Source organism: Dipodomys merriami, unplaced genomic scaffold (genome assembly GCF_024711535.1).
Source record: "Dipodomys merriami isolate MVZ:Mamm:240054 unplaced genomic scaffold, mDipMer1.0.p SCAF_12, whole genome shotgun sequence".
NCBI classification, from domain to species: Eukaryota; Metazoa; Chordata; class Mammalia; order Rodentia; family Heteromyidae; genus Dipodomys; species Dipodomys merriami.
The window spans coordinates 20,281,241-20,307,116 of NW_027202493.1; the positions used below are offsets into that span (position 1 = coordinate 20,281,241).

General features: G+C 39.3%; 1 protein-coding gene across 2 annotated transcripts; it reads right to left on the bottom strand.

The window, feature by feature from the left end:
- Positions 1 to 4,954: 4,954 nt before the first annotated feature.
- On the bottom strand, positions 4,955 to 11,657 carry Zfp42 (ZFP42 zinc finger protein). Of its 2 annotated transcripts, XM_070015975.1 has the most exons (3): positions 11,573 to 11,657; positions 9,008 to 9,077; positions 4,955 to 6,768 (listed from the first exon to the last, which is right to left on the bottom strand). In XM_070015975.1, the coding sequence occupies exon 3, from the start codon at positions 6,675 to 6,677 to the stop codon at positions 5,790 to 5,792; it is 888 nt and encodes a 295-aa protein (XP_069872076.1). In that variant the 5' UTR covers positions 6,678 to 6,768; positions 9,008 to 9,077; positions 11,573 to 11,657; the 3' UTR covers positions 4,955 to 5,789. The 2 variants fall into 2 exon arrangements, with proteins under 2 accessions (XP_069872076.1, XP_069872077.1); XM_070015976.1 differs by lacking the exons at positions 9,008 to 9,077; positions 11,573 to 11,657 and adding an exon at positions 7,259 to 7,329.
- Between the last annotated feature and the right edge of the window lie 14,219 nt (positions 11,658 to 25,876).

The window sequence follows — 25,876 nt, forward strand, 5'->3', positions numbered from 1 at the left end:
TGTAAAGTTTTTTTGTTTTGTTTTGTTTTGTTTTTTGCCAGTCCTGGGCTTGAACTCTGGGCTTGGGCGCTGTCCCTGAGCTTCTTTTGTTCAAGGCTAGAACTCTGCCACTTGAGCCACAGCACCATTTCAAGCTTTTTCTGCGTTGTTTATTGGATGAGAGTCTCTGGCCTGGCTGGTGTTGAACCTAGATCCTCAGATCTCAGCCTCTTGAGTAGCTAGGATTACAGGTGTCAGCCATAGGCACCAGTTGAAAGCAGAAATTTTTAATCAACACACTTTAATAGAAAAGACTTTTTTTTCTTACAACATATACATATCTGCCCCTATATATGTTATTCATCCTTAGAAAGGAGCTACTACCATTTGTATCATGGATAAGGTTTTAGAGGGCAGTATGCTAGGAGAATTAAGCCAGATAACAAAAGTAAAATACTACATAATCTCATATATTAAAACAAAGTTAGTCAAATCAGGTACTGTGACTCATGTCTGTAATCCTAGCTGCTTCAGAGGCTGAGATCTGAGGATTATGATTTGAAACCAGCCCAGGCAGAAGTCTGTGAGACTCATCTTCAATTAAGCACCAAAGAAGTTGGAAAATGAGGTGTGACTCTAATAGTAGAGCTTTAGCCTTGACCCCAAAAAAGCTCAAGGACAGCACCCAGGCTCTGCGTTCAAGACACGAAATAGGCACACACACACACAAAATCAGATATATAAATAGATGACAATGAGTCACTAAAGGTGGGAAGAAAATAGGGAGAATAAGGAAAGGGCAAACCTAACTATATTTAATACTGAAAATTTACTAAGTAGATGCTAGGTGATGGTACCACTAAAAAGAAAGAATATGAAAGGTAATAGGCTAATTTTCTTAATGATAATCATTTCAAATTATCACATTATCTTGTACAGCTTAGATAACAAGTCTCTCTGGAGTATTAACTTTCTACTATGAATTCTTGGCTATTAAACATATTTGCACTGTAAGGTGATGTCAGCATATATACACATGTACAAATGCACATTTGTGTATGTGTTTGTGTGTAAAAGTAAGTGTAGGGCTGACTTCCTTTAATTTTCTATGTGTTCATACGTTCAATTTTAAAAGTATGTGGCAGCTAGGCACCAGTGGCTCACACCTATTCTAGTTACTCAAGAAGCTGAGATCTAAGGAATGCTGCTCAAAGTCTCTTAAAAGAAAAGGTTCTGTAAGGTTCTTTTTGTTTGTTTGTTTTAATGTCAGTCATGGTGCTTGAACCCTGGGCCTGGGCTCTATCCCTCAGATCTTCAGCTCAAGACTAGGGCTCTGCCACTTGAGCCACAGTGCCAGTTCTGGCTTTTTCTGTTTATGTGGTGCTGAGGAATTGAGCCTAGGGCCTCATGCATGCAAGGCAAGCACTCTACCATCGAGCCACCTTCCCAGCCCCTCGGAAGGTCATATCTCCAATTAACCACATTAAAAAAAAAAAAAAAAAGATAGAAAAAGAAAACATTGAAAGTGGAACTATGGCTCAAGTAATAGAGTATCAGCCTAGAGGAAAAAAGTTCAGAGACAAGCGCCCAAGCCCTTAGTTCAAGTTTTAGCACTTGCACAACAAAAACTTGACTGTGCATTTCTTTTTAAACCCTGAGTCATATGATACTGTTCAGTAAGTGACCGATAAGAATCCTGATATTTGGTTCTCTTTTGTCTGTCTTTAGTGGTAGTGGGGGTGGGGTCACCAAAAAAATAAAAACAACAAAACAAACAACCTAAGAGTCTAGCCAAGTAAGGTCACTCAACTGTCACTCAGGACTTAACTAGGTGTTGAAATCCAGACACACTTCAGTTCCAGAAAGAAGAATCTATAGAAATAGACTAACTTTCTCAGAGGATGCTAATCTCGATCCTTCTCAAGTCTTAAGAAGTTGCAGCCTAAAGTCTACTTCTTTCATTTGGTCTTCAGCTCTGAAGTAAAGAAAATCATAAAGGACCAAACAGGGCAACCAAATAAAGAAACTAGATAATAGTTTTCATCAACATGATTAAATTCTAACACTTAAGTTCTCTACCTGGTGACTGATATGGGAAATTCTAAACTTATAGATTGTGTGCCCTATGAACCAAGGCCTACATTCTTATAGAAATGGCAGAAATGCTACACTGGGAAGGGCTGGGAAGGTGGCTCAGTGGTAGAGCGCTTGCCTTGCATGCATGAGGCCCTGGGTTTGATTCCTCAGTACCACATAAGCAAAAAGAAAAAAGCCGGAGGTGGAACTGTGGCTCAAGTGGTAGAGCACTAGCCTTGACCTGAACAGCTGAGGGACGGCGCCCGGGCCCAGAGTTCAGGCCCCACGACCGGACCAAAAAAAAAAAAAAAAAAAATGGCAGAAAGGCCACACTAATTATAAGAATATCTTCTGTAACAGCTCATAGTAATAATTAGCCCACACTTAAGTATAAATGAAGACCTGACGTATTGGTTTTAAAGATATACTGTATTATACTGTTGGTGGAATGTAATATAGTACAGCTACTCTGGGTGATTTGCTGCTTTCTCAAAATTCCAAACATGGAGCTACCCTATGATCCAGTAATACCGTTGTTGTACATCTACCCAGAGTATTACAGATCAGGATACAGAATAATACAGATCAGGATAGAGGAAAGACACTTGCATTCATGTTCATGACTGCACTATTCACAAGCTAAGTTATAGAAATGTCCCAGATGCCCTAAAACAGATGAGTGGATCAAGAAAATGTGGCACATATATACAAATAAGACTTTTGCTAATCTATTATAATGAATTATGTTATTTGCAGAGAAGTAGATGGACCTAGAAAAACATTAGATTTTGTTTGTCAGAGAGACAAACAGCAAACTCTTTTTCTTATGTGAAGGCTGGTCTAAAATACAAGCATACACAGAAACAACACACATGAACAGAGTAATAGCATACCTAGGGGAGGAGTTCAAAGGTGTAACTCCTCTGCAGAACTAAGGAACAGTTTAAAAACTGAATACTAGAGCTAGCATCAGTGGCTCACACCTGTAATCCTAGCTTCTCAGGAGGCTGAGATCTGAGGATCATGGTTCAAAGCCAGCCTGGTCAGAAAAGTCCATGAGACTATTACCTCTAATAAACTACTCAGAAAAAGTCACAAGTAGTGCTGTGGCTCAAATGGTAGAGAGGCAGCTTTGAGCAGCTCAGGGGACAGTGCCCAAACCAAGCCCTGGGACAGGCAAAAAACAAAACTCCCTTTTAGTATTTTGGCATTTCTAAAAGTCAAGATCAATACTAAACCTGTTAAATGTAGGGTAGCTTCTAGGTACGTCTTATATCTTGAAACCAAATGGCATTTTACCTACACTAACTCATGTCCCACCTACTAAATATATCTCCTTAGCATAGTCCTCTTTCCTTCCCTCTAGACACAAGCATTCATAAACACTTGAATATTTTTTTTTTGGGGGGGGGGTCCAGTCGTGAGGCCTGAACTCTGGGCCTAGGCGCTGTCCCTCAGTTCTTCAGTTCAAGGCTAGCGCTCTACCACTTGAGCCACAGCGCCAATCCCAGCTTTGTTCTTTTTGCTTATGTGGTGCTGAGGAATTGAACCCAGGGCCTCAGGCATGCAAGGCAAGCACTCTACTACTGAGCCATCTTCCCAGCCCCAACACTTGAATATTTTGAGTGAATCAAACAGGGTTTATGAAACTTGTGTCTTTGTTTTTAAGTTTTATCAAGGATTTATTTTAACAGGATTAAAATAGGGGGGGGGGGAGAAACTTTTCTGCTTCCATGCAGGAAATGGCAGTTATGGAGCCCTTTTTTTCTTAATAGATTTCTTATTACTGAAAGGATTCTGTGAATATCCTTGAACAAATACTTTCCTCCCTAACTATAAAAAATTACTGTGGAATTGTGGTCCTTTGGAATACATGCTAAGTAAAACCCTACCCTCAACTACCTTAGTCCTCATAGGGATCAATCCTACTATACACCTCCATTTTTGGGCCAGAAGCCTACATCTCAGATTTATGAGATAATGAATTGCCCAGTTTGTGACTCTTGGGAAGCTGATAGAACACTCTTACAAAATGCCTGCCAAATGGTTATAACAAATTATATACTGAGCAGCATCTATATGGGTAACTTTTTCTTCATACCTTTAGTTTCTTTATAATATTTTGTTAAATGTTTAAGAATAAATGCACACTTTGTATATATTTGTGCTACTCTTTTTTGTCAGTACTGGGACTTGAACTCAGGGCCTGAACACTATCCCTGAGCTTTCTTGCTCAAAGCTAGCACTCTACACTTGAACCACAATTCTGGCCTTTTCTATTCATGTGGAACTGAGAAACTGGAACCCAGGGCATGCTAGGCATGCATTCTACCATTAACCCATGTTCCTAGCCTCTGAGTTCTTTTTGAAAAAAAAAAAAAAAATACTGTCAGTCCTGGGATTGCATTCAGGACCTGGGCACTGTCCTTGAGTTTCTTTTTGCTCAGAGCTAGCACTCCATCACTTGAGCTATAGCATCGCTTCCAGCCTCTTCTGTTTATATGGTATTAAGGAATCCAACCCAGGCCTTCATGCATTCTGGGCAAGTATTTTACCACTAAGCCTCATTCCCAGCCCCAAATCTTTATTTGTTTTTGTTTCTTCTTTTTTGCTAGTCTTAGGGCTTGGACACTGTCCCTGAGCCTCTTTTGCTCAAGGCTAGTGCTCTACCACTTGAACCGCAGAGCCATTTCCCTCTGAGTTCTTTAAGCAAGGACTAACACACCTCTGGGGTTTTGTGCATTTTTATTTTGACTTACGAATTCACATCACCAAATATGATTACAATTTGATAGAATGATAAAATTATAAGACAAATCTAGCTTTAAAGAATATGTAACCACTCATTTTACTATATACTAAAAAATATTCATTAATTATAAGACAAATCTAGCTTTAAAGAATATGTAACCACTCATTTTACTATATACTAAAAAATATTCATTGATTACACCTGTGATTTACATTAGTAAAAGCTACATAACTAGAAACTAGAAAGCTAAAAGTTATTTTCCTATGTAGTAGGTGAGAATATATCCAATAATCTAACATAATAATCTAACACAGGATTATGTTTTTGAAGTACATTGATCACTGACCTTTCTACTGAAAGGAAAAATATTGGTGTTCTTAAAATGGCATCACAGCTGACTGCAGGTGGCTCATGCCAATATTCCTAGCTACTCAAGAGGCTAAGATCTGAGCCATACAGCCCAGGCAAGAAAGTCTAAAAGATTTTCATCTCCAATTAATCATCAAAAAAGCCAGAAGTAGGAATCTGGCTTAAGTTGGTAGAGCACTAGCCTTGAGAAAAATAGCTAACGTACCTGTACTGGTACCAATACATATAGTTCAAAGCCAGCCTGGGCAGGAAACCCCAGAGACTCTTATCTCCAATTAACCACCAGAAAACCGTGGCTCAAGTGGTAGAGCACTAGCCTTGAGCTGAAGAGCTGAGAGATAGAGCTCAGCCTCAGAGTTCAAGCCCCATGACAGATTAAAAAAAAAAAGACAAGAGACAAAAGAGGAAAATAAGGACGTGAAGATGATCAAATATATTTCATATATATACATATACATATATATATATATATATATGAAAGTGTTAGGAACCCATTATTTTGTTCAAGGATAATTTTTTAAAATCCCCGTCTAGAAGCAACAATCTAGGATGCAAATTTTTCTCCAATTACTTTTCTACTAATGGGGTTTATCTTCCATCTTCTCTCTTTCTTCTATGATTTCTTTGTCTTCTTCGTATGAGTTAAGATGTGAGCTCTCATGTTACTGGACTGAATAAACTTTCTGTTACAGCCATCTAAAGGACACTCGAAACGTTTCTCGCCAGTGTGGATGCGTACATGTGTACGTAAGTTGAAGTCCAGGGAAAAGCGTTTCCCACATCCTTCATATGTGCACTGGAATGGCTTCTCTCCACTGTGCACCAGATAATGCCGCGTCAGCTTGGCCTTTTCTGCAAATGCACGCCCACACTCGGAACACACAAACTGCCGGGGACTATGAACTAGGGAATGCTTCTTCAGGGCAGCTTTGTTTCTCACCATTTTTGTGCAGCCCCTCTCAGGACAAATCATTAACTTCAGAGCACCACATGCATTACTATTCGGAGGCTTCTTTCCAGTACCTTCTGTGACTGGTTTAGGATCCAAGTCACCACTGGGTAGTCCTCCAGAAGTGAGCTTCTTGCTTGGTGTGTGCTCGGAATCTCCAGGTGGTGAATTCGTTTCAAACATCTGTTGAGGAAGCTCTTGTTGGCTGCCTTTGGTCATGGGTGACAACGAAGGCTTAGGAAGGGAGCTAGTAGTACCCTGAAGAATCTGCTCAGAAAGATTTTTTTCTGTTTCTTCCTTCAGGATTGCAAAGGAGTTAAGGAACTCCTCTTGAGGGATGGATTCAGAAATCTCACCTCTTATTACACATTCTATGTAACAGTCTGAAAAATCATCATCTCCAACAATATGATTAATCTCATACAGCAGGTCATCTTCATCACAGAGAGTTTCCCTCCTGTGGTCCTGCCTTGGTTCGGCTTGGTGGCGAGTTTCTTCACTCAGGCCTTTTGGGCCACTTGGCTTTGCCCTTCTGTTCATCTGCTGCCTCATCTTGCCCTCACTGCTTCCTCTGGGAAGGATTGTAGCAGACTAATAACAATCACTTCTGGGTAGTTCTGATCCAGGTGCCGCCAACAAACACCTGTGTAGAGAAAAAGACTATGAGCTCTGGCAGAGAACATGACCAAGTGTCTGTCACCACCTGATTGATCACTTAGCTTTTACTGAGCACTCACTATGATGCTTGCCCTTCTCCGGGCCACAACATGGCATGATAGATATCTCATTAAGCAGACCTAGAAAAGGGTATGGCTCCATGGACCAGGTGTCCACATGCATATGTAATATAAATATGTAATATGTAAAATAAATACTATAGGTTACAAAGAATTACTTATGAGTAAGCAGAGGGTCTGGCAGGAAGTAGAACTTTGTAATTCTAACAGTATTTAACATGCCTTTACTGAGGTGTTCATGGCAGCTTATGTAAAAAAAATTGAAGGAGACAAAGGGAATAAGACATCCTTGCTTTCATATATAACTGTGGTGAAGCTAAAGTAATAGATGTAAAACAAATTAAATAATAGATGTAAGGTGCTTAGCACTTATGTGATCTACTGCTATTTTATTACCTTTTTAGTTTATTCTATAAGGACGTGATGGATCCTGTTGCTTAGGAAAGCAGCTCTTCAGACACACCTCTGTTGAAAGTATTCAAATTCACTTTTTTGATAGAAAGTAGTGATAGAGGAAGTGGCGCTGTAGCTCAAGTGGTAGAGCGCTCGCCTTGAGCTGAAGAGCTGAGGGACAGCGCCCAGGCCCAGAGTTCAAGCCCCACGACCGACAAAAAAAAAAAGAAAAGAAAGTAGTGATAGACAAGTAAAGGACTGAGAATGGCTACATTGAAAACAGGAAGAGGTTGGATTTTGCCCACAGGCTATAATTTCCTTGGTCCATTGTTCTAGATGATTTTCTGAATCCCAAATAAAGCACATAACATCCTTTATCATTTCGACCTCTTTCTACTATAAGCCAGAATAAAGGCCCAATGGTAATCTGGCTCTGATATTTTACATTATTTCCTTAAAATTCTAAATGCAAGACAGTTACAGCATGCATACAGAATTGCTGCTTTTACAGAACCGTTTGCTCAATATTACAATTGCATGAGTAATAAAAGATCTCTTTATTTATTGTTCTGGTATATTGCTGGAGGAAGAAAAACTAAATGCTTTCTAAACTAGGGCAAATGTGAAAGCAGTGGGGTGAATCTACCAGCTTGAAAATACTTTGAAATGGGCACATTAAAGAATAGCATCTGAATACAATAATGCCATTTGCCTTTGGCAAAAAGATTTAAAAAAAAGAAAAAATGGGATAAAATAAGACTTAAAAAATTATTATTGTAAAAGTGATGTGCCATTTCACAAGTCAGGTAAAGATTACATTTTAGACGTCACCCCTTCCTTTGTTGTCTCCCAGTTTTCCCTCCTACCTCTGGTCACAGGTTGTATAGTTCATTTTTTTCAATTGTGAAAATAGGGGTTACAATTACATGGGCAAGATAATGAGTACGTTTCTTATCAAGCATTGTTGCCTCCTCCTCTGTTTCCCCTTCCCATCTCCCCCCTGTATAATTCATTTTTAACACAGTCTACTGAGTACCTCCGTTGCATTTGTTCATGCTTTGTTCCTCCACTTCTGTATACTAAGAAATATTTTAACTACTAAGGAAAGAGTTTAAAACTTCCTCCCAAAAATGTTATATATAGAAAGGGTTAGGGACATATCAATGGCAGAACATTTGGCTATCATACATGATGCCTAGGTTTGATATTCAACACTACCGCCAAGAAATAAAACAAAACAGTGCTATTGTTTATGTCATTGTGACACAATAAAATAAAATCCTAGTACCTTAGACTATAATCAGTAGGCTCAAACACAAAATTAGCTCATTAAAAACTACAATTTGATTTGACTCTTGCTTCTTGCTTAAGCATGCATATGCATGTGTATGCATGCGCGTGCGCGCACACACACACACACACACACACACACACACACACACACACACACACAGAGCTTGCCTCTCCATAGGTCAGATCTCTACTTAAAGATCACTTCCACCAGATTTTCCTTGGTTGCTAGGATCCTAGCATTTAGAATTTTAGAAAAATAATGTAAAATGTCAAAGCCAGATTACCCTGGGCACTCACACATATACACAAGCCAGAAAGGGAGCTGTGGCTGAATTGGAAGACTTCTAGCTTCCAGCCAAAAGGCTCAGCAACAGTGCCCAGGCCATGAAGCTAACTAACCATTCCCTCATTCTCTAGCTTACACAGATCAGAGATAGACTTGTTGATTTCAAGACTTACCTTAGACTGTGAGCTCTGTGAAAGCCAACAGTTCTTCTATTTTTCACCACGTGTTCCAGCCCTTATTTGTCTAATGAAATGAGGTGGTAAATATGCATTAGTTATTATAATGTCTGGTTTAGTTGTTCTACAAAATAAATTTACTAGGAATATTCAGAACATTAGCATTAGTTTCAAAAAGTTGGCTGTAGGGCTGGGAAGATGGCTCAGTGGTAGAGCGCTTGCCTTGCATGCCTGAGGCCCTGGGTTCGATTCCTCAGCACCACATAAGCAAAAAGAAAAAAGCTGGAAGTGGTGCTGTGGCTCAAGTGGTAGAGCGCTAGCCTTGAGCTGAAGAGCTGAGGGACAGAGCCCAGGCCCAGAGTTCAGGCCCCACGACCAGACCCCCCCCCCAAAAAAACTGTTTATATAACAAACATCTTTCATTACTAGATACAACATAAAAAATGGGATGGGATGAAGACAAAAAACCTAAATATTAAGTAAATTCTTAATGGTATAAAATTAGCCTAATTGTCTATTTAATTTACTTATTTAATTTATTTAATGTAGTCCTGGTGTTTGAACTCAGGGCCTTGAGTTCACTCAGCTTATACTCTACCACTTGAGCCATACCACTGCTTCCCTAATTTTATATTTCTTTATATATATTATTGTAAAGATACTGTATAGAGGGGTTATAGTTACACGAGCAAGCTAATGAGTCCATTTCCTACCAGCATTGTTACCCTGCCTTTGTTTTTCCCCTACCATCCCATCCCTCCCCACCTCCCCACCTCCTCCCTAACCCCCCCCCCCAAGTTGATACCTAATTTTATATTTCTTAAACTAGGGTAAAAGGCCAGATGTTAGAGACTCATGCCTGTATTCCTAGCTCCTCAAGAGGCTTAGTTCTGAGAATCACGGTTTGAAGTCAGCCAAGGCAAAAAAATCCATGTGACTCTTATCTCTAAGACCTTGTGCTCGCCGAATATGCAAGCGTGGGGACATACACACACACACAGAGAGAGAGAGAGAGAGAGAGAGAGAGAGAGAGAGAGAGAGAGAGAGAGAGAGAGAGAGAGAGAGAGAGAGAGAGAGAGAGAGAGAGAGCGAGCCAGAAGAGGAGCTGTGGCTCAAATGGAAGATTTCAGCAAAATGGCTTAGGAACTGTGCCCAAGCCATGAGTTCCAGTCCCAGCATAAAAAATTGGATAAAATTACACCTCGTGAGATGCACGTTGTTGACTTATTCAATCTTTAAAAAAATTTGTGTTTTTACTATTTTTAAACAGTTGTACCAAGAAGTTGACATTCAACGTTTTGACAAATATTTAGTACCCAAGATTGTTCTAGGTGCTGAACACAGGGCAGTGGAAAAGATAAAGCCCAAAGTTCTCACAGAAATTTGCTTTTATTGTACAGGGAAGACAGAAAAGAAGAAAATGGTAAATAAAATAGTTTCAGATTGAAGAAAGTGTCATTTTTTTTTTAAGTCTTAGTGTGATGGAGGAAATACTGGGGGGCGCCATCTTTGAAAGGAATCTCCTGAAAAGAACTAATAAAAAATAAACCAAAAATCAAAAACAATAACCAAAAAACCAGGGCCTGAATACCGAGGTTAAAAGTCATCCCTCGGGGTTAGCTGAGAGACCAATATTTAATTCACAAGGTAAGAAGTGCAGAGCTGGGCGTGGTGCAGGGGAGAGGAGGCCATATTTACTACGGAACGTGGTGGTCGGGAGAGAACCCGGGTGCAGACTCTGCAGGGAAGCCATTTCCATGGCATTTAACCAGTCTAAGAAACCATTGGGTGCGTGTGAAAAGTCACAGCAGGCCCCAGGCCGGGTTAGGCCGAAATAGCGCAGCAAAGGAGAGAGGAGTGAATGCAGAAAACAAACTTATCAGGTAATTTCATCATCCAGGAAAGGAATGCTGGTCATTTGGGCAAGCAGTGAAGACTCCCAGCCAGGAAGGCAGGAAAACCGTAGAAAAGAACTTTTCCAACTTGCTGGATAAGTAAAGGTGTCGGGAGAGAGGCAAGGGAAGCAAATGAATTAGGATTTCCTCCCTTTCTTTTCCTTCATAATTACAGATGTAAGTGAACAAGCAAAAGAGAGAGAGAGAGAGAGAGAGAGAGAGAGAGAGAGAGAGAGAGAGAGAGAGAGAGAGAGAAAGAAGATAGGTCTACTGTCTTCACAATGAAAAATAATGTAAAATTAATTGTAAAGTCGCTACATTCTGCAATCCAATAAGATATTTAGAAACATAGTTGAACTTAGAAAAGTACGTTTTAAAATTTCCACTCTCTGGCCAGTGGGTTCACTTTGCCTTTTATCTCTTTTAAGACTTGGAGGTCAGTAACCCAAAGCAGCTGGCGATCCATGCAGTCCAAAAAGTTCCAGATTTAGTGGCCCAAAGGCCACTTTCCCCACTCGCTTCCCGAATGATAGAACTTTTTTTCTCTCTCAATTCTAATTTTCAAACCATTTTTTTTTTACTCCTAGATCTTCAGTTATAAAATCGATACATCCAGTTTGCCACATCAGAAAAAAAAAAAAAAAGTTTCCTGAAATCCATGACTTACCCAGACGAACTCTGACTCCTCCTCGCCCAGTTCCCGCAGAGGTAAGACAAAGGAGAAATAGAACTCGCACCCCAACAGCTGGAGGACTCAGCCCGGCCGCGTGCTCGGCTCCCAGCCCCCGCCTCCTCCGGCTGGGTGCATTCAAACTGGGCCACACCTACCAATTAACGCCGCCCGCGGTAGGTGGGGTGAGGTCCCCAGGTGGCTGTGGGCGGGGCTTGCAGGTAAGGCGGCCCCCGGGAGGTGGATGGATTACCACTCGAGCTGGTCTCCGCAAGACAGCTGTGGTTCCTTCCTGGCTTAAGTCTGTGGGCCTCTGCACAGGGCAAAGTCCCAGAGTCCCAGAGACCTGGAACTATGCAGCATGTACTCCATAGATGTTCATGAACATAGGTGCAAGAAAATTTAAGCTCTTAGGTGCTGGTTTTTACTCGCTGAGAATAGAAACACACAATGGCTGCCTTCCCTGCACGCTTTACCGAACTCCTAAGTAGTAAACTTCTCTGACTGCTCTTTGTCATATATATATATATATATATATATATATATATATATATATATATATGTACACACACACATATATATATATATACTTGTTTGCTTGTTGTTTGCGAATGAATTTCTATTGTAAGATTAGAAAAGGTAACTTCCAGTTAAAAAATTAATTTTTGTTTGATTCCCACATCTTCTCCATCCATTTGAATTGAAGGCAGATATAGCTTCCTTAGCTCCCTACTTTAGAACCTGCTATTCGCAGGTGAATTTCTAAAGTTAGAGATATTAAGAAAGTTTTTCTCTCCTGGTCCTTGTTCTGATGTGTGATCAGGGTAAAGGAGATGAACCCAGGCTGAAAGTGAAAACAGAGCATGCTATCTGAAAGGGAAAACAGAGCATGCTATCTGAAAGGGAAAACAAAGCATGCTCTCTGAAAGGAGTTGGGGGGGGAGGGCAGGAAGGAAAAGAGGAAGACCAAGAAAGGGAGGGAGGATGGAGAGAGACCCAGAGGGAGGGAGAGGGAGGAAGGGAAAGAGAGAGGGGGAGAGAAAAGAGGAAGGGGAGAGATTAGGGTGGGACTCAGAGGAGAGAGTGAAGGTGTGAGTGTGTAAGAATATGATCGAAATATACATTTACAAAAAATAGAAAAGTGAAACTTGATTTAAAAGGGTGGGAGAGCAATAAAGGGAGTAAATTCTAATCAAGGTACATTATATTCTGTATGGAAACATTACAACAAACCTCTTTGTAAATTAATACAAGTTAATAAAAATAAAATTATAAACTTCACATACATGTCCTCAGATCAGGTTTGCATCAGTACCTCTTCCCCTATTTTTGTGAAGGAAATATTAAGGTTTGAGTTTCTATTTTTATATATACTTTTTATTGTACAAATACTGTACAGAGGGGGTTACAGTTACATGAGCAAGGCAATGAGTACATTTCCTATCAAGCATTGTTACCTCCTCTGTTCCCTCCTACCTCCAAAACTACACTTCCCCCTCCCCTGCCTAGATTGTAAAGTTCATTTTTCAACATAGTGTCTTATGCATCTAAGGTCTGAGTTTCTATAAGAAATACAGCTTCAAGGAGCTAGCAGATCCTACACATACACACACACACACACACACACACACACACACACTTTCTTTAACCTGCTTTTTAATAATTACAACCCTTTGATACCATTGGGTTAAACATTTCATCAGAGAACACACACTAGATTAATTCCTTTTATAAATAAATATTATTTCTCTATATGTTCAAAGGTGTTTTAATGACACTCTTCAATGTAGGAGAACAAACCAGATTAATTTCTAATCCCTCCCCAGCACTGATAAGCTCTTCCTATTTGGCGGGAGTTATTTAGGGTGTGGCCTTGGTTGGAAGTCAGATAACACCTTTAGATTTCTTTTTCCTTCCTTCCTTCCTTCCTTCCTTCCTTCCTTCCTTCCTTCTTCCTAACTTCCTTCCTCTCTTCTTTCTTCCCTTCTTTCCCCCCTTCTTCCCTCCCCCCCTTCTCTTCCTCCTCTTCGTCCTTGACCCTTACACTTATAAGGCCAGCACTGTACTACAGCTTCACTTCCAGATTTTTTGCAGGTTAACTGGAAAATAAGAGTCTCATGGACTTTCCATCTAGGTTGGCTTCCAATAGCAATCCTCAGATCTTAGCTTCTTGAGCAGCTAGGATTACAGGCATGAGCCATTGGCCTCTGTCTATCATTTCATTTTATTTCAATTGCTTTAATTCCAAAGAGCCACAGAGGCTATGGTTAGTGTGTTGGCCAATGCAGTTTGGAAGAAAAGCATGCACTGACAATAAGTCTACCAAACCATCTTGTGTTGTGGAGTTCTCTAAGCTGGATTCGTTATTTTAATACACAATTGTGTATGTGTTTGTGTGTTATGCACTGATTTGTGCTTGAACTTGAGTCCTCGGTGCTGTTCCTTAGCTATTTTTGCTCAAGGTTATCACTCTACCACTTGAGCCCATAGTTTCATTTCCCAATTTTTGCTCCTTAATTGGAAATAAGATCTCATCGACTTTCCTGCCTGGGCTGGCTTTGAACCACTATCCTCAGATCTCAGTCCCCAGAGTAACTAAGATTACAGGTATGAATCCCCGGTGCCTGGTTTAGCTATCTTTCTATCTTCAGAATTTAGCTCAAAGGCTCTTTTAATTCCTGGAATAAGTAAGGGACAAATTAAACCGTGAAAGAAAAGCCAGCTGCCTTTTGAAGTTGCACACAAAGGGTAGGGTGTAGAAAGAAGAATTTTTTGGATTGCCAAAATCTTAGTCATAGTAATTGTTCTACTAAGAATACAATGGTCATCATATATATATATATATATATATATATGTATACATATGTATACACATAATGTGATATATGTGTATACATATAATAAAATAGCGTAGAAACCAATATTTTATTTCAACAATTTACAAACAAACAAAAAAAACCCAGACAACTCTTGAGAGAAACTATGCAGACTTGAGTTCTTCCCTGTTCTAGGCCCTGGGGATAGGATTCCTCTTGTCTTGGAATTTGCAAGCCAAACTTGCAGGGCTAGACAGAATTCATATAAGATAAGTAATTTGCTGGAATGCAGAAAGTTTAAATAGTGCCAAAGAATCCATCAATCAAGATGAACCATAATTTATTCAAAATTAGTGTAAAAAGTTCCAGTGGCTCATGGTTGTAATTCTAGTTATTCAAGAGCTAAGATATAAGGATCCCTGTTCAAAGCTAGCCTAAGCAGACAAATCGAAGAGATTTGTACCTCTAGTTATCTGGCAAAAAGCCAGAAGTGGAGGTGTGGCTCAAGTGGTTGAGTACCAGCTTTGAGTGGGAAAAGAAAAGAAAGAGCATGAGGCCTTGAATTCAAGGTTTTTGTTTTTTTTTTAATTTGAGTTTTGGTACCCTAATAGTAACATACACACACACATACACACCACATGCTCAGTGAACCAAATATCCAAATTTTAAATAAAGACAGAATCAGAGAATGTTGCTCTTATGATCATGTTCTTACATTACAAAATACATCTATTTTTAGTAGAATAAATAGGGTTCTGTGTTTTATGTTTGTGTTTTTGCCAGTCTTGGGGTTTGAACTCAGGGCCTGGGCACTGTCTCTGAGCTTTCTTTTTGCTCAAGGTTAACACTCTTACCAGGTGAGCCACAGTGTCACTTCTGCTTACGTGGAACCAAGGAATCGAACCCAGGGCTTCATGCATGTTAGGCAAGCACTCTACCACTAAACCATATTACTAGTCCCAGGGTTCTGTATTTTGAGAGCCCAAGAGAAGAGTTGAAAGGTTGAAGGTTTCCCTGGGGCTGTTAGAATGGGAGTAATGAGGTTGGAGGGCAAGAGTCTATCTGACAAGTAGATAGCTGTAGTTACGGAAGGCTGTGGAAGGTAAGAGGAAGCGAGTGTTCTGAGCCTTGGATTAATGTGGATAGGTCTTAGATCTTCATTCCTGAGAGCTGGGAACCGGAGAGGAAAGAAAATATCCTTCATCTCCAAGTACTTATCAACAATAGACTTATAAAACATTATTTTATAATTATAGCTCAGTCTTTCTAGTTGGTCTGTCTAATATTAACTGAATTCCTTGTACTTAATCTCATTTTACCTTGAAATCAAATTTATAAAACAGTTATTAGTAATATTGTTAATATTCTTATTATACTTTTAGAATGATAATCCTGAAACACAAAGAAAGTTCATGCTGTGTGTCTAAACCCAGATTATAACACTACCTACGGTGCTTAATTCTTTGAAATGCATAATTGTGATCTAATGTAGCATTTTACATTGAATTATAGCATTTTACAAACTCCCTGGTTGTTAATTTTCACTTAAAAATCTCTTGCATTATTTTCTGTAATTTACAATACTGTTTTCAAACTTGTTTGATCCTCATTGCAGTCTTAGATGTTACTCTGAGCTCTATAAGTGAAGAAATAGAAAGTCAGCAAGGATAAAAGCCTTTTAGAAATTGTTATTATAAAGGTGATGTATAGAGGGGTTACAATTACAAAAGTCAGGTAAAGAGTACATTTCTTTTTGGACAATACCACCCCTTCCTTCCTGTCTCCACCCATAAATTGTACAGTTCATTTTCAACATAGTGTCTAGTGAGTACCCTTTGTCCCTCAATTTCTGTGCTCCCACTTACTCTGCCAAAGTCAGATAAATGAACAAACAAGACAAAAAGAAAAGGAAATAAAAACAATAAAGGAAAAAAAACTCTATTTTTTTCCATTTTCTGGAGTTCATTTGATAAAGACTTCTTCAAAACCACAAAATATTAAGTTTATGCAGCAGGGTTTAGACCCCAACTCTTGTTTCCTGACAAATTTTAAATATGAAGTTAATTTGACTAAGTTTAGTCCATTGTTTAAATATCTTGTTAAGTGTGTTTTAGAATTTCCAGTAGGTGAAGGGAACTGACCAGTCAGTAATATAAGATTCTCTAAAGATTTAAAGACAAACTTCTCTGAAGAGGAAATAGCAATGGCCAATAGACACATGAAGAAATGCTCAATTTCTCTAGCCATAAAAGAAATGCAAATCAAAACAACATTGAAATTCAACCTTACCCTAGTTAGAATGGCTATAATCAAGAAATCTAATAACAACAGATGCTGGAGGGGATGTGGCCCTACTGCATTGTTGGTGGGAGTGTAAACTTATTCAACCACTTTGGAAAGCAGTATGGAGGTACAGACACATGTAGAGCTCCCCCTGTGACCCAGCAATCCCACTTTTGGGCATTTACCCAAATGATCACAAACAAGACCATACTAAAGCAACCAGCACAACTATGTTTATCACAGCATTATTTACCATAGCTAAGATATGGAACCAACCCAGATGCCCCTCAGCAGATGAATGGATCAAGAAAATGTGACACACACACACACACACACACACACACACACACACACACACACACACACACACACACATAATGGGATTCTATGCCTCCATCAGAAAGAATGGCACCACCCCATTTGTTAGGAAATGGAAAGACTTGGAAAAAATTATATTAAGTGAAGTAAGCCAAGCCCAAAGAAACATAGGTCCCATGGTTTTCCTTATCTGCAATAACTAATATATTTCTAGGACAAGCAGAAGAGGTCAAAAGCTATGTCCATATGACCATATAATCTGATGCTAAGCGAAATGAACCGCAAGATAGGGGCACAAAAGATTTTATCTTTCTGTTATTTTTAATGTACTTATAATGTACTATGTGATTTTTGTTTGTTTCTTTTTTATTTCTTTTTTTTTTGGGGGGGGGTCCAGTCATGGGGCCTGCACTCTGGGCCTGGGCTCTGTCCCTCAGCTCTTCAGCTCAAGGCTAGCTATCTACCACTTGAGCCACAGCGCCACTTCCGGCTTTTTTCTTTTTGCATATGTGGTGCTGAGGAATTGAACCCAGGGCCTCAGGTATGCAAGGCAAGCGCTCTACCACTGAGCCACCTTCCCAGCGCCTTGTTTGTTTCTTTTGTATGTTCTTCCCCCATGGTATGACCCCTGTTGTCACTGTATTTTATTCCAGTGTCCTGCATCTTGTATATACATTTTTCTTATTTGGGGAGGGGAAAGGAAATAACAAAATGCTGAAATAAGACCCATTGTAACAATGAGATGTACAAGACACTATGTTGAAAATGAACTTCACAACTTTGCTGGGAGGAGGAGGAGGGAGGAAAGGGTAGAGGAAAAACAAAGGAAGGTGTAACAATGCTTGATAGAAAATGGACTCCTTACCTTGTTCATGTATCTGTAACCCCTCCGTACAGTAACTTTGCAACAAAAAGTATATTTTAAAAAAAGAAAAAAATAATATATGATCCTCAAAGAAAAGTTTCTACTTAGAGTCTGATATCCTAGTAGCCTGTGGTTGTTTTCAGACAATATCCAAAGATACTTATGTCCCTTTCTTTTCTTTTCTTTTTTCTTTTTTTGTCAGTCAAGGGGCTCTAACACTGGTCCTAGCACTGTCCCTCAGCTCTTCAGCTCAAGCTAGTGCTCAACCACTTGAGTCACAGCACCACTTTTGGTTTTCTGAGTGGTTTATTGGAAATAAGAATCTCACAGACTTTTGTGCTCAAGTTGTCTTTGAACCGCAATCCTCAGATCTCACCTTCCTCAATAGCTAGGATTACAGGCATGAGCCACCAGTACCCAGCTCTGTCTTATTTATTTTTAAATCCAAGAAAAAAGATACTTGGTACCGAGTGCTGAGATATAACCTTCCATATTGTCAATTGTTTTCAATTTTTGTTCACATTCTTTAGATGAAAACAATAAGTATGTAAACATTATCATGTGAGCCTAGAAACAGGTGCTGAAGAATATTTTGTTTTAGATGTGATATTCCACAGACTTTCACAAGAATTCATTCAAGTTATCATTCTGCATAACATTCTCTCTTCCTCTCATGGATCGTTGCTGTCTGAATGTGATCTTTCAAACTTCATGCATACAATAATTGTTAAGGTGATAGCATTAATGGGCGTGGCTTTTGAGGGGGTAATTACATTATAAGAACTCTGATTTCACAAATGAGGTTAGTGCCTTAAAAAAGATGAACGAGATAGGCCCAGAGTGCAAGCCCGGTGATGACAAAAAGAAAGAAAGAAAGAAAAAGAAAGAAAGAAAGAAAGAAAGAAAGAAAGAAAGAAAGAAAGAAAGAAAGAAAGATGAATGACAAAGCCCCTTGGTTCTTCTGCCGTCCATCTACCTACCAAGCAAGAAGCTCTAAGATTAAGAGTACTGACTAAAAAAAAAAAATAATTAAAAAATACAAACATCTATGAAGTAAAGACAAACCCTTCTGAAACAACATTTACCAGGGTCTTAATCTTCAATTTTTCCAGCCTCCAGAACCAGGAATAGTAAACTTTTGTTGTTTATAATTTATAAATCTATCTTGTGATAGCAGCTTAAAAACACCCGATAACTACTTCTGTCCCATCCTTTCTCTTAACACTCATTGTTTCTACTAAAGAGCTTCTGAAAATTGGGCTGACCTGCAGTAACGTCTGAGCTGGCTCTGATTTATTTTAAATCATTTATCACATTCCTTGCCCTCCTCATGTTTTTGAGTTAACTTCGGAGTGATTTTTAAAATTTTTCTTTTTAAAAATATATGCTTTTTATTGTTGTTGTTGTTGTTGTTGTTGTTGTTGTTTTTTGGTGTTACTTCTGGGGCTTGAACTGGGGACCTAGGTACTCACTTGAGCCACATCTTCACTTCACTTGAGCCACATCTTCACTTCCAGCTTTATGGAGCTTAATTGGAGGTAAGAGTCTCTTAGATATGTGTTCCCAGGATGACTTCCAATTATGATCGTCAGATATCAGCCTTTTGATTAACTAGGATTACAGGTGTGAGCTACCTGTGCTTGGCTTCTGTTAATGTAAGATTTGTAATTCAGGTCTCTACAGATGGGGTTCAAGGTCAGAGAATCCTTGCATTTGTTCTCAGACTCTTTTCATTCACTCATTCATTAAGTCAACACATATTCACTGAGCACAGGTTCTGTACTGAATGCTGTTGTACTGATAAGCACAGAACACAACGCAAGCAGATTTCACATTCTATGGTGGTAGATGAGCAATGAAAATATTAAAATAAAGAATCTCAGGCAGTGGTAAAGATATGATGAAAATAAAATGGCACGGCTGACAGAAGTGACAGAAAGTAGACTTCAGTCATGGTGAGCAAGGAAAGCTTTTCCCTGATGAACCCCTAGAGCTGGGATGTAAGCGGTAAGAGGAAAACTGCCCCAGGCTGATGTGAATGAGGGCTCTCAGGATGCAACTTTCACCATTTCCGGCACAGACTGCCTCCTTTCTCCTTGCACACCTGTGTCAGGGCTCTGCAGGCCTCACGGAGCATGTCTGGCAAGACATTTTGCCACCTTCCATACACACAAAACAAGCAAACAAACAAACCAACAAAAAATGCTGAAGGAGAGATTGCATTTGGGTTGACTTGTTGACAGCACGTGTCACATGAAAAACTACCGATGGATAAGATTTTGAATATAAAGATTAATATGAGAGAGATTATATCATTGGGGATCTTCCTAAAAACTCTAAAGTAAAATGGAAAGAAAAAGTAAGAGGCTAGAAGAGGGGTGATTACAGGTCTCCCGCCTGTAATCCTGGCTACTCAGGAGGCTGAGATCTGAGGATTGCCATTCGAAGCCAGCAGGGCAGATAAATCGGTGAGACTCTTACCTCCAATAAACTACTCAGAAAAAAGCCTTCCAGTGCTGTGACTCAGGGGGTAAAGTGCTAATCTGGAGCACAAAGAGGCTCAGGGACAGTACCCAGGCCCAGAGTTCAAGCCCCAGGACTGGCACAAAAAAGAAAGAAAGAAAAAAAGGAAGAAAGGAAGAAAGGAAGAAAGAAAGAAAGAAAGAAAGAAAGAAAGAAAGAAAGAAAGAAAGAAAGAAAGAAAGAAAGAAAGAAAGAAAGAAAGAAGGTAGGAAGGAAGGAAGGCAGGAAGGCAGGAAGGCAGGAAGGCAGGAAGGAAGAAGCTACTGACAGGAATATTACTTTGAAGAAAGTATGATTAATTTCTCTTAGGAAAATCTGTACATGTTCCAGGAAGAAGTTTGTGTTTTTTCCTAATCCATGAAAGATGAGGTTTCATATACACAGATACTCCTAAAGGCCACAGAAGTAAACGAGACCAAGGGAAGAAAAGACACCCAAAGATTGGGCCCCACTCAACCATGTGAATGGACTTGAAAATGAGGACTCAGAAGAACTGGAGATTTCTACCATATCAGATGATGCAAAGATCCAGTAAGATAAGAACTGAGACCCGACTTTTGGAGTTTACCATGTAGAGGTAGTTGGTGACAGTGAAAAGAGCTTCAGTGGAAAGTCAAAAGTAGAGATTTATTGAAGTAGGACAGTTTCTGGTTGAGTAGGGAGCAGAGAGAGATGATGTGAATGCATATCTACTTGGCATCCAGGTGACTTGGTAATACTAATGACTCACAGATTTTAGTAGAAAAGACAATCATCTTTCAGGGATTTTCTATAAAAGGGAGTCATGAAAAGAGGAAGGAGAAAATGAACTGGAATGGGGAGACAGTGGGGTCCAGGGATTTTTTTAAAAGATTTATACCATTGCAGCAAATGTGTTTACATACCACTAGGAAGTTGTGTTAAGACACAAATATTGAAGGTTGAAAAGAAATAATTGTTCTAACTTTTTGGAACTAATGTCCCCAAATAGTAAAGAGAAAATGGCAATAATAGGACAAACACTGATGGGAAGGACAGAGTCTCCCTATCCACCATGCCGTGTCCCCAAATTCCAATATAGCAAAGCAAAACAAAACAACCCAAAAGTCTCTATGGCAATTTGTAACTGTGTGCTTGGAACTATTTATTTTCTACATTTTTCTTGGCTGGAATAAGGCAGATCCAGTATTACTTACTAGATGATGAACACTGTCTATTCTCACCACTTCAAATTAATAGAAAATTGCCCTCCATTTTCTACATTTAGAGTAAACAGATGTATAAAAGCCAGAGAAGCTATGGTGTACAATGACTTTCTTGTGGAGAAATGTTGGTCTCAGGGCTTTCCATTCACTGCAATATAGGTCCAAAATAAAGGTAATGTTAAATAACTGGTTATGAGATACAAAACACCTTCTTTCAAGCCAAGATTATTTAATGTAGGAAAAAAAAATAGGCCCTGACTTTCCAAAAGGAGGTCTTTCTAAAAGCTGTCAAATTTCAATTTGTGTCTTGAAAAGGTATAAGCTTGGAATGCTGGGGTTGGGGTGAGCCTTTATGGAGGAAGTAATACAATTCCTTCTCTTTTCCAAGATACAAATTAAGTTTTCTGGGCTAGCATTGAGATTCAATTGTGTGTTTGTGACTTAGCTAATTCTTAAATACATATCAGCCTCCTGGACTGGATTCAGGAACTGACGGAAAAAATATCACAGTGGAAAACCTGTTGAAATCTAAATAAAGTTGAAGTATTACAGTAAGATGAAACTATTTGGGCTGGGAAGTTGACTCAGTGGTAGAGTGCTTGTCTTGCATGCATGAGGCCCTGGGTTTGATTCCTCAGCACCACATAAGCAGAAAACAGCTGGACATGGTGCTGTGGCTCAAGTGGTAGGGTGCTAGCCTTGAGCTGAAGAGCTGAGGGACAGGGCCCAGGCCCAGAGTTCAGGCACCATGACGGACAAAAAACAAAAAAACAAAACAAAACAAAAAAACCACAACAATTTTACTAGAAGGTTTTGTAATAAGGATTCAGTAAATATTCTCTGATGCAGTGATCTGATGGTTTATTTGGCAGAAATGACATGTACGTATCCAGTACAATTTAACCTCCAGAGACTCTGTATGAAAGCCAACTAGCACAAAGGGGCGCAGTTGGCTATTTGAAACCAGTAGATACCTTCCAATCTGCAACACTAACATCACATGCGAAGTTGTCAGAAATCAGAATCTCGGGCTGCATTCCAGACTTACTGAAGCAGGAAATTCATGTACACAACTACAGTTTCATAGGCAGCATAATAGAAAGCATGTCTGTGAATACATGACCTGGATCCAATGAAGATATGACTAATGGCTGAATCAACCAGTGATCATCAAGGGTGGATGTAGGTCAAAGATTGAAGCTGAGTTTGGGAAAGTGTTCAAGAAGATTTACATAAGGCTTATGTGGTATTCATTTTCACCTTGTGGTGAAAATAAGCAGTTCAGATGAAAACACATCACTTAGTCTAGTGACTAGTTTAAGATAGCGCAGGTGTTTAGCATTACATAGAGAATGGAGAGAAAAATCTATTTTCTGACTTGATTATAATGAGACACATTTTCTCTGTGGAGCATTTTAATTTAGTGCTTAATTTAGTGAATTTTCTCTGGGTTTTCCAGTAATTTTGAGGGAGACAGTGAGTCAGAAAGTGATGGATTTCGTTCCATGCAGTAGGTCATTTTACTTTTTTGTCACAAATAAGATAGAAGGGAAATGCTTGCAGAAAAGAGAAAAAGTTCACTTGAGCAGAGGCTGTATAGAATGAGGATTGCTGAAATCCTGCCATATTGGTATATATATACTTATATGTAAGAAGACATTAGACTTTCCTTCACTAAGGGAGAACCTACTGAATCATCTCACAGATGTTATTTGAGAGGAGAGAAAAGAACTTAAGGTGTGTCAAAGAGACATTTGGAGTGGGCCAGAGAGTCATATCTGAGATTAAAATTCCAGAAGAAATAGATGGTGCTTATTTGCTTGGATCTGAGGAGTTATGGTGACTTACTAAATGCACTGCATTGTCAAGTCACTTTGAGCCTTCCTATATTTTTTATTAGAAGTCATTTAGTGAGTCTTCTCCTTAGCAGCAATGGATTTAAATGGTTGTGGAATTTAAAAAATGAATAATGAGTGCATTGTCTCTAACAGTCTGCCTGACATAGGATGCAGTGCTCTACATTCAGGAAACCATCTCATTACTGTGGTTTTTTCCACCTCAGTAGCCATTAGTCAACAAAGCTTCATGATTCTGAAGATCCTAAGTTTCAAGGGATCATTTTTGTTTAGGACTTTTCACGCAAAATCAATGGCTTTCTAATCCTTGTGTACTTTGGATGAGAGAACAGGAGCAAATTGAGGAGCTTTTGTGGGTGAAATTATCACCCACAATATTACAAGCTTTCCCTCAACTTTCCCTATAAATTATCAGGGTCGATTGAACATAAAATGCTTTGGTTTGCTAGGGCTGTCATAACAAAGTACCACAGACTGATTTGGGCTTACATGACAGATATGTGTTTTCTTATAATTCAGGAGGCTGATGGCTGAGCTCAAGATGTGGGTAGGGCTGCTTTGATTCTAGGGCTGATTTGGTTCTTGGCTTACAGATGGCCCTTTTCCATTTATCTTTATATGGTCTTTTATCTTTTGATGAGTATCTGTGACCACATTGCCTGTGGTAAAAAGTATGCCAAACAGATTGGTTTAAGATAGACCATGTTGACCTCATTTTCACTTAAGGTATCCTTTAAATATCTTATTGCAATATCCAGTCACATTTTCAGGTCCTGGGGATTAAGACTTCAACAACTTAAAATTTTGGTATGGGGAGGCATCATTCAACTCATGCTGTAAGCCAGACATTGTATTGGCATGTGAGGCAGCAAACTTTGCAAGGCAAGACTATGAGTACTGTCATGTCACAGTGCTTTGCTGTCATATCCTCACTTCCCTGAACTCTCAGCACGGTGACTCTCTTGTCACCATTAGAATTGAAAAAAAATAATTAGAAGATCTTTTCATATGAACATTTTTCTAATCTACTCACTCACTTTCTTTGAGATTTCCTTAGTAGGATGATCCCCACTGGGCAGGTTGGAATGGCTAGTTTAACACAGGCCCTGAGGATAGTCAACAGTGTCCTTCACAAATGTAACCCAAGCATCATTGGTCAAACCATCTTGGTCAGGTGCACAGTGAAGAAAAGCCACTTCCTCTTCACATAAAATGCCATCTGTCCATCTATCCAGAGGAACCCTTTTTCTACTATGCTTATGCAAAGGGGCCTTAATATTCTCACGAAACCATCCTATAGTTTATGCCTAAAGCTTTGGTTCATCTCTCTTTTGTCTCCTGAAAGAAAGTCATTTGAAAGAGAAAAAAAAATACTTTGGTTAAAAAAAAAAAACAGTGAAGTTCAAGGAGTAGGAGAGGAATTTTTGATAGTGAACATGGGAACAACAACAATAACAACAAAAACCTACTAACCCAAAGCCATGGGTCCTTAAAAAGGGGGTCTCTACTGGGCTGTTTCACTTCTACAAAATAATTTGGCTTCATTGCAGAATTATTTTGTTGTGGTAAAGGTGAAGTCCAGGTTAGCCTGAGCTACATTGTGAGATCCTAAGCCATCCTGGGTTATATGGCGATGTATGCATATATATTTTGGGGAGTTGTTTTATATATGTATATGTGTGTATATATATATATATATATTACTTTGCTTGTTTTCTAACTTTTACTTTTGAACAGGCAATGAAGGAAATTATGTAATGTTGCCTTTTCAAAAATCTCGTATTTGTGGGGGAGGGAAGGGATAGTAGGAGAAAAAGGAGGGGGTAACAATGTTAGACAAGAAATGTACTCATTACCTTACTCATGTAACTGTAACCCCCTGTATAGCATCTGTAAAATAAAATAAAATGTTTTTTTAATGTCTTATATTTGAGCCGGGCGCTGGTGGCTCAGGCCTGTAATCCTAGCTATTCAGGAGGCTGAGATCTGAGGATCACGTGTGTGGTTCAAAGCCAGCCCAGGCAGGAAAGTCTGTGAGACTCTTATCTCCAAAAACCACTAGAAAACTGGAAGTGGCACTGTGGCTCAAGTGGTAGAACGCTCTCCTTGAGCTGAAGAGCACAGCGGCAGCACCCAATCCCATAGTTCAAGCCCCATGACTGACCAAAAAAAAAGTCTCATATTTGTAGTTGAAAACATATGAAATACTATTGAACCATAAATCTTCAGGGATGTAAAAGCTTAGTATTTAATGTATGGTCTAGGGCTAAGCCTCATCAGGACCATCATTTTAGGAATTCAGAACCCCAGGTCCTGCTGTTGACCTGCTAAATCTGAACATACACTGGAAAAAACACAGGTGATTTACACACCCATCAAAAGTGAGAATTGTAGACACACAGACAGAAAACATACAAATCTAAATTTTAACCATAGCATCTCCTCCATTACAACAC

Excerpts from the sequence above, each read along its gene's own strand:
- Zfp42 (XM_070015975.1), bottom strand. The coding sequence starts at position 6,677 with ATGAGGCAGCAGATGAACAGAAGGGCAAAGCCAAGTGGCCCAAAAGGC.